The sequence below is a fragment of the Rana temporaria genome, chromosome 2, assembly GCF_905171775.1.
Source record: "Rana temporaria chromosome 2, aRanTem1.1, whole genome shotgun sequence".
Lineage (NCBI taxonomy): Eukaryota > Metazoa > Chordata > Amphibia > Anura > Ranidae > Rana > Rana temporaria.
The window spans coordinates 493,748,745-493,758,241 of NC_053490.1; the positions used below are offsets into that span (position 1 = coordinate 493,748,745).

Here is a 9,497-nt window from a genome sequence, read left to right on the forward strand (position 1 = left end):
ATCTTGATATATAAACAGAAGGTCCAAACTGATTACTACATGTTTCACAAATTCAATGGCTTCTTCAGGAGAATTTTAATATCAGGCACTGCGTATAAGATCACTATAATGAAAAATATTTTTTTTTAAAGAAATATAGACACATAGTTGTTTTTTATAAAACAAATACAAATTAATTTCAATCTCCCAGATTTGACAGAAGACCTACGTACTACAATGGTTCCAGTTCAGACCTGTGTATTCAGTAGATAGATGAACACCAAAATATGGATGGATAAAATTGGATCAACTGGTAGTACCATAGAGGGGGATATTATAATGTAGAGAGGAATTCCCATTAATGGTCCATCTAATAATCAAGCGTCAAGTGATCTTATACGCAGTGCCTGATATTAAAATTCTCCTGAAGAAGCCATTGAAATGGCGAAACATGTAGAGATCTAATCAGTTTGCACCTTCTGTTTAAAAAATCAAGATAATTTTTTATATGTATTCTATGTATTCATATAACATGAATTTTTAATCTATTACATTTATATATTTTTTGCACCATAAAAGTCCCACAAAAATCTTTCTTTATATTCTACTATGTATCTAGGGATGGGGTGCTAATTTGATTTTCAGTTGCCCAGCCAAAATCTTCTCTCCCAGAATAAATTGAGTATATGTAAACCCTCACCTTGTAAAACAACCCATTCAGTTTCTGTGTCTCTGATGAAGAAATGCACCTTCTTTATTTCTCCTGATGCCCATTATGACTGCCCAGTTACCTGTTTCATGTCCTTCAGCTCAGGTAGATTGGCAGTTGGTATTAGGGGCACACATTCTGCCAAATGCCTTCTTAAAAACACATTGAGAATAACTTAATGTAAAAATAATAAAAAAACAAGTATAAAATAATCCATTAGTACTTATCTGATAATGATTTTAGAAATTGAACGTTAACATACATTGTAACATTATTTTTTCTCCCTTTTTTCTACTTTCAGGTGGAAAATCAACTGAGTAAGTATTATTTTCTATTTTAAATGTAATAACTTAAAGCAAAGTTCCGCCCAAATTTTTTTTTTAAAGTCAGCAGCTACAAATACTGCAGCTGCTGACTTTTAAAATAAGGACACCTACCTGTCCAGGGCGCCCGCAATGTCGGCACCCAAAGCCGATCTGTGACTCGGCTCTCGGGTGCCCCTGCTGCCATCCTCGGTAAGGCCACCTTTCGGCTTCACTTCCTGGTTCCCTACTGCACATGCGCTTGTGACACCAATAAAAAAATATATATAAAGGGATAGTGTAAAAATAAAAACTTTAAATGTACAAAATATCGGCACCTGATATCGGCCTGAAAATATTGGTATCATATCGGCCCTGAAAAAACTATATCGGTCCTGTGTGTTTCTTATCCGGGTTCGCATGCTTCGGCTATGTGATTGGCCGGAGCTGCGATGACGTGCATGCTGGAGCCCTTGGTTTCCGGCACAAAGCTCTGAAATTCTGGCAAGGTATGTCAGACCTTCAGAGCGCATGCACCAGGAATATCACTGGCTGAATGCAGGGTTATTATCTCCTAAACGCTGCACGTTCAGGAGATATTCATCTTACCTACAGATAAGTCTTATTATAGGCTTACCTGTAGGTAAAAATGACCAGGCGTGGTTAACTGACGCTTTAAGGGTTAGGGGTTTTTTTTTTTTTATTATTATTATTATTTATTTCATTATTTATTATTATTTATTTTCATTTAATCACTGCATTTGAGCAGAAAAACACTCAAAAACACAGTAAAACTCTCAAAAACACCTGAATCAAGAGCTTCCATGCATTTCTATGGAACAAAAATGGATTTGTAAGCTTCAATATATTACATCTTTGTTTTGGGGTTTAAGCTGGTTATCTATTCCCATAGACTTAAGGCAACAAAACATTTTTTTTTTCATTTGTCAGCCTTTAATATATAAACAGAGTAGAGTAATTATTAGAACAAAAACGAAATGCTTAGGTATGCAAATTGGTCAAGTTAACCGAGGCATGCAGGTACTGCTGAATTTGGCTTCAATGACCTTTGGTTATCTGAGCATTTTGATTTAGATTTCCCTTACCCATCAAATGAGATTGATTTACTGAAGTCAGGCTGTTCACTTTGCAAGGGAATTTTCCCTTAGCTTATTGAATGGGGTGAAACCAGAGGCGTATCTAGTGAAAATGGCACCTATGGCAAGAACTGAAACTGCGCGCCTGTCAAAACATTTGAAACCCATCTTTCATATAACCAGGGACAGGGAGGGACGCAGTGCGACAAAGACAGAGAGGGACACTGGGGACCACTGGCGGCTGCTGCTGAAAATTTTTGGGAGGCGCAATCAAACTAAAAAAAAAACATCAATTGCAGCCACTGTGCCCATCAAAAGCAGCCACTGTGCCATCAATTGCCGCCACTGTGCCCATCAAGCGCAACCACTGTGCCCATCAAGCGCAACCACTGTGCCCATCAAGCGCAACCACTGTGCCTATCAAACGCAGCCACTGTGCCAATCAAACGCAACCACTGTGCCTATCAAACACAGCCACTGTGCCCATCAAACGCAGCCACTGTGCCCATCAAGTGCAGCCACGGTACCCATCAATAGTCCCTGCTCAAAGTTTGCAGTACATGAACTTTCACTGAATGTGGACTGTTTAATGAGCTTGCTGCACAAATCACTTTATTACACTTTATTAATGATATCTATGGCTATGCACATTTATAATTTATTTAATCCATATTGAGCACTATATGACGGATGGGTTTTTTTTATTCAGGGGGTGGCTTTTTGTCGCCCCCCTCTCCATGGTGCCCATGGCACTTGCCATGGCTGTCATACCCTAGATAAGCCACTGGGTGAAGCTCTGCTGACTTCCACCATCCAATCATATGCAAGCAAAAAATATATATATTTTTATTAATTTTCCTTGCAAAGTGATTGTTCAGCACATTTACTAAGCTAGGGAAAATCCTCCAGCAACGTGCAAATTCCCTTGCAACGTGAACAGCAAATTTGCATTTAGTGAATGAACCCCTTGGTGCTCTTTTGCAAAAGAGTGCAAATACTGTACATTGTTCTACAATAGTAACCCAATTCACAAAGGAAGACAATGATTTCCAGATATCAGAAGAGTCCCGTTAGAAGATAAATTGTTCAACTTAAAAAACCTTTTGCTTTCACTAATAATTTCCTTTTTTTTTCCTTGTCTTCTTCAGCAGGAAAGAAGGTTCTCACATGTCGGCATCACAAAAGGAAAATGTAAGTAACACAGAGCTTAGAGTTCTTTAATATTAAACTGCAACTGTTCTGGTATTTAGGAATCATCTATTAACCACTTGACCACTGGGCACGTAAACCCCCTTAATAACCAGACCAATTTTCAGCTTTCGGTGCTCACACAATTTGAATGACAATTACTCGGTCAAACAACTTTGTACCCAAATGAAATTTTCGTCCTTTTTTTCACACAAATAGAGCTTTCTTTTGGTGGTATTTAATCACCGTTGGGTTTTTTATTTTTTGCGCTATAAGAGAAAAAAGACTGAAAATTCTGTAAAAAATAATAATTTTTCTTTGTTTCTGTTATAAAATTTGGCATATTTAGTATTTTTTCTTCATTCTTTTGCTTAAATGTGAAAGATGAAGTTACGCCGAGTAAATAGATACCCAACATGTCACCCTTCAAAATTGCACACGCTTGTGGAATGGCGCCAAACTTTGCTACTTAAAAATCCCCATAGACGACGTTGCAGGGTATTGTGGAGTATTGTGGGGTATTGCGGAGTATTGTGGGGTATTGTAGAGTATTGTGTGGTATTGCAGGGTATTGCGGAGTATTGCGGGGTATTGTGGAGTATTGCGGAGTATTGTGGGGTATTGTAGAGTATTGTGTGGTATTGCAGGGTATTGCGGAGTATTGCGGGGTATTGTGGAGTATTGCGGGGTATTGTGGGGTATTGCGGGGTATTGCGGGGTATTGCGGGGTATTGCGGGGTATTTCGGGGTATTGCGGAGTATTGCGGGGTATTGTGGGGCATTGCGGAGTATTGCGGAGTATTGCGGGGCATTGCGGAGTATTGCGGGGCATTGCAGAGTATTGCGGGGCATTGCGGAGTATTTTGGGGCATTGCAGAGTATGGGGGCATTGCAGAGTATGGGGGCATTGCAGAGTATGGGGGCATTGCAGAGTATGGGGGCATTGCAGAGTATTGCACAGGGAGGGATGGATGGATGGCTGGATCTGTGACTACATGTGTCACAGATCCAGCCCGCAGCAGCAGCAGCAGCTGCTGCTGCTTCCGCTCTCTCCCCTCTCCTCTCTCACACTGTACCGTTCGGTACAGAGAGGAGAGGGAGGAACCGGCGTCATCACATGACGCCGGTTTGTTTACTAGTGAACGCTCTGTCATTGGACGGAGCGATCACGTGGTAAATCGCCGCTATCGGCGGCGATTTACCGTGATCCGTGATCAGCCGGGTCCGGAGGACCCGGCGGTCACGGAGACTCCCGTGTGCGCGCCCCACAGGGCGCGCGACTCTGGGAGGACGTACATTGACGCCCTCCCAGAGTTAAGCAACCGCCTTGTAGACGTATTTCGTCTATAGGGCGGTTGCTAACTGGTTAACCACTTGCCGACCGCCGCACGCCGATATACGTCAGCAGAATGGCACGGGCAGGTAAATGGGCGTACCTGTATGTCCCTTTAAATTTGCCGCCCAGTTGGAGCACGTGCCCGTGCGTGCCTCGTGAGTACGTCCGCAGGTCCCACGAACTCGATTTTCCAAGGCGGTCCGCGAATTGCGGTCGGCAAAGGCAGAACAGAGGGATGCCTTTGGAAAAAGACATTCCCCTGTTCTGCCAAGTGACTTGTCAGGGATCTACTGTTCCCTGTGATCGGGAACAGTGATCGGTGACGTGTCACTGGTAGCTCCTCCCCCTAACAGTTAGAATCACTCCATAGGACACACTTAACCCCTTCAGCGCCCCCTAGTAGTTAACCCCTTCACTGCCAGCGTCATTTTTACAGTATTTTTATAGCACTGATCTCTGTAAAAATGACAATGGTCCCAAAAATGTGTCAAAAGTGTCCGAAGTTTACGCCATAAATTCGCAGTCAGGATAAAAATCGCAGATCGCCGCCATTACTAGTAAGAAAAAAAATGCTATAAAACTATCCCGTGTTTTGTAGACGCTATATTGTTTGCGCAAATCAATCAATATACGCTTATTGCGATTTTGTTTTACCAAAAATATGTAGAAGAATACATATCGGCCTAAACAATTTTATTTTAAAAAAATAAATAAAAATTGGGGATATTTATTATAGCAAAAAGTACAAAATATTGCTTTTTTTATAAAATTGCAGAGGTGATCAAATACCACCAAAAGAAAGCTCTATTTGTGGGAAAAAAGGATGTGAATTTTATTTGGGAGCCACGACGCACGACCGCGCAATTGTCAGTTAAAGTGACGCAGTGCCAAATTGCAAAAAGTGGCCCGGTCATTTGGCAGCCAAATGGTCCGGGGCTGAAGTGGTTAAACCCCTAAATAAGGCCAGAGTTGTCAGTACAATTACCATACAATATTGAAGAGAATGTTAGAAAAAAAACTACTGTTTCTGGACTACATTATACAAATAACAAAAAAAGCAGCTATAAAAAAAGTGTCAGCTATGTCCCCTTAAAGACCATTTATTTTATAAAACCATTTACATAAAATACCATTGTAATTATATCCCCCATAAACCCGCCCAGAACTAGGCTAGTCTCGGAGCTTGCCCATGGTGTACAAGACTAGCCTAGCTCTGAGGAAGGGGGTGCGCGCCCCGAAACACGTTAGCTGTACCCGTGTTCTGTGCCTGTGTTCATGGCTTTTTGTTAGTTGCATTTTTGTGAGTACCCACTTTTATACAATTTTTTATTAAATTATCTCTGGTAATGCACTAGGTGTGTGCGCCTTGCATTTCTGTTTATCTTGCAATCAATAATAAACAAATATTATTAATTAATAATATCATTTGATGTTTTTCGATCTTAAGAAAGATAACAGTTTCAATAATATCATTTTTTTATTCTTCCTCGCAGGATTTCAAGCACACCAAGTCCTTTGTCATATGAGGAGCCGGGTTGTGAAGGCAGCCATTTCAACCGCCATGTTTCCTAAATGGCATGCTCCATTGCCAATGAGATTGACTTGAAAAGAATATCTATTTTTACATAAAATGTAAATGACCATGTTTAAAAGAGGAAACCATTTGTGCTTTAATGTGAAAGGACAACTCAACACAGGGACAGCGATGTTCGTCTATCGTCATTGAGTCTTCCGCCATCGGGACAAGAAGACAACCCTGCAGTCCCCTGCCATAAATTACCATGCAGTGTTCTAGTACTTTCCTACACTTACTTCAATGCATTGGACAACGTCAACAGAGCTCATGTGTATATAGAAAAATGTGGAGCTAGTTGCTTAGCCTAATATAGAAGAGGATCTCAGTCTTAGGCGTTACTTAAGACGAGAAATATTAGCATTGCAGATAGGTCAGGAGGCCTTGTACTGAAACTAGCTAGTTTAGTATTTTATCTTCTGGATGAAAATCTTTCTCATAAAAATATATACCACCTGCAACATAAACTTGGTGACCTATAAAGAAAAAGACTGAGGATGGAAAGACTCTTTTGTGCCTATGCATGGTGGCCAGTTGCTGCTTTGATGACTAAACCAAACTCTTCCAACTCTCGTCTCACTTTCTGTTCTCAGATGCCTCCTGTAGATACTGAAATAATTCCAGGATTGACCAACTGTTTTCTTAGGGGCTCCAATGGAAGGTTTGGGGTTTGGAAAAGGAAGTGGGTGGTTGGCAAGAAGGAGTGGAATACTAAGATAAGACAATGACTAGAGGTAGACCGATATGGGTTTTTCTCTGGCCGATACCGATATTTAGAAATCACGGCGGCCGATAGCCGATTTATGATGCCGATTTTTTTGGGCCGATATGTTAAGCCGATTTTTCAGGCGCTTTTGGGCTAAACAGTAAAGTTAGCCCATATTTATTTTTTTTCAACCAAAAGTTTTCATTACCTGTTTTTGTGTAATATATATATATAAAATGTAATACACAAAAACAGGTAATGAAAACTTTTGGTCGAAAAAAAATAAATATGGGCTAACTTTACTGTTTAGTTTTTTTTTTTTTATTTGTTAAAGTATATTTTTTCCCCATTAAATATTTCAGCAATCGCTATTTTATTTCCTAGGGTCTCTGCTAAAAAAAATATATAATGTTTGGGGGTTCCAAGTAATTTTCTAGCAGAAAATACAGGATTTTTACTTGTAAGCAACAAATGTAAAAAAAGATTTAGCCTTTAAATGGTTAAACTGAGAATTCTCCTACACGGAGTTGCAAGTCGCGGTGCTGAACTTATCAATCGGCTTTTTTAAAGCACAAATCGGCCGATGCCGATTAATTTAAAAACGCCAAATATCGGCCGATATATCGGTCGACCTCTAACAATGACTCTATGTGCGTGCCAGGCTAAAAATTGGGTGTGCCTCCTGTGTGTCTGTGTAAATCCAGGAAGTGAACAGGCAGCAGCTTCAGCTGCCCACAGTTAAAATGGTTGCAGCCAGGCTTAGTGGAGGGAGATTTCTGCAGCATATTTGGCAAGTACAGAATCACAGTATATATAAAATAATATGCAAAATAGTTGGAGGGAAGCTTCAGGCCACGTACACAAGGTTGTTCCAAACCGATGAGAATGGTCCGACGGGCCATGTCCATCGGTTCACCGCTGAAGTGGCCTGATGGTCTGATGTGCGTACACACCATCGTTCCAAAAACCGATCGGGTCAGAACGCGGTGACGTCAAACACACGACATGCTGAATAAAACAAAGTTCAATGCTTCCAAGCATGCGTCGACTTGATTCTGAGCGCGGGTTTTGAACGGGTTTTGAACCGATGCTTTTCTGTACTAACCATCGGTTTGGACCGATCGGTCAGCGGCCCATCGGTTCGATTTAGAAGCATGTTTTTATATTTTGGACCGAAGGAAAACAGACCGATGGGCTATACACACACCGTCGGTTTGGACCAATGAAACTGAACCTCGGTCCATTCTCATCGGTTTTGTCCGACCGTGTGTACGCGGCCTCAGAGTGGCAAAGATGTTTTTATTACAAATTATGTGAGCAGACTGCAGTTCCTCTTTAAGCTGGACATACAGGGCTTGAATTTTGTCCGATACCCGCTGAATAAGCCAAATGTAGACAATGGGTCCATGTGTGTTGCAGTCTGAAAATTGTATTTTCCTGCCTTGAAAAGCATATTCCACCCTTTTTACGAAAAATGATGTGTGGGCAGGGAGACCGTACCCACAAACAATGAACAACATCCCCCAAATAAATATATATAGACAAAGAGAAAAAAATAAAAAAAACTCCAACCTTCCAGTAAAGGAGACTCGAGTTGGGGGATGTAAAACGTGTCACTATATACACACAAAGTTGTTGTTTTTTTTTTTTTATATATATATGAAAAACATATACAATTTTATCAGTACAATCAAAGAAGCAGAATTTAAATGAAAAAAGTTGAAAAAGTCCAAAAATCTACAATCAGAATTTTACAAATATAAGGTCCGATGGATCAACACGTTTTGTATAGATAAAGTGCTTCATCAGGACCCACATGCTCTTGATTCAAATGGATATGGAAAAACATATACATTCTATAACTGAGATGGAGAACTATGAAAGAGGAATGGACTTTTTTTACATTTTTTTTTATATTCTTCTTCTTTGACTGTATAAATACAATCGTATGTGTTTTTTATGTTAAAAAAACTCTGCGTGTATATAGTGGCACTTTTTACATCCCCCAACTCTAATCTCTTTTACTGGAAGATTGAGGGGTTTTCTTTCTTTTTGCCTATTCCAGTCTTTAATGACTTAAATAAGCTGGCAATACACAACTCAAATTGTGGCCAATTCCTGCCGTAAAAAAAAAAAAAAAAAAACATTTATCATTTTCCTTCCCCTTCACAATTATGTGCCACTTTGTGTTGGTCTATCACATAATTACCAATAAAATACATTTACATTTTTGGTTGTACCGTGACAAAAAAAAAAAAAAAAGTATAATAATTGTAATAAATGTATTATTATTATTATTATTATTATTATTATGACCTATACATGTTAATATCCAGTTCTATTTTGTGCATTTAGGAACTTATTGTGAAGCGCCTTTCCATTTGTGGAGGATAAATCTCTTTCCCTCCAGATGTAAAGAGTGCCCCCTTGTCCTCTGTAATGACCTGAAAATGAATAACTCAACATTCTGGGGCAGATTCACGTACAATTGCATGGGCACAGCGTATCTGAGATACGTTACGTCGCCGTACCTTACCTGGCTTTGTTTTGAATCCAGAAAGAATTTGCGCCGTAAGTTACGGTGGCGTAGTGTATCTCTCGCGGCGT

General features: G+C 40.0%; 1 protein-coding gene across 2 annotated transcripts in view; it reads left to right on the top strand.

Moving 5' to 3' along the window:
• The window catches only part of JAM2 (junctional adhesion molecule 2), a 143,391-nt gene extending 136,639 nt beyond the window's left edge, over positions 1 to 6,752 (top strand). The window contains exons 8-10 of one of the 2 annotated variants that reach the window (XM_040338825.1): positions 990 to 1,005; positions 3,239 to 3,278; positions 6,105 to 6,752. In XM_040338825.1, the coding sequence (XP_040194759.1) occupies positions 990 to 1,005; positions 3,239 to 3,278; positions 6,105 to 6,137 (89 nt within the window). In that variant the 3' untranslated portion in view covers positions 6,138 to 6,752. Of the gene's footprint in view, positions 1 to 989; positions 1,006 to 3,235; positions 3,279 to 6,104 lie in introns of both variants that reach the window. The other variant, XM_040338824.1, reaches the window with a different exon arrangement.
• Positions 6,753 to 9,497: the final 2,745 nt, after the last annotated feature.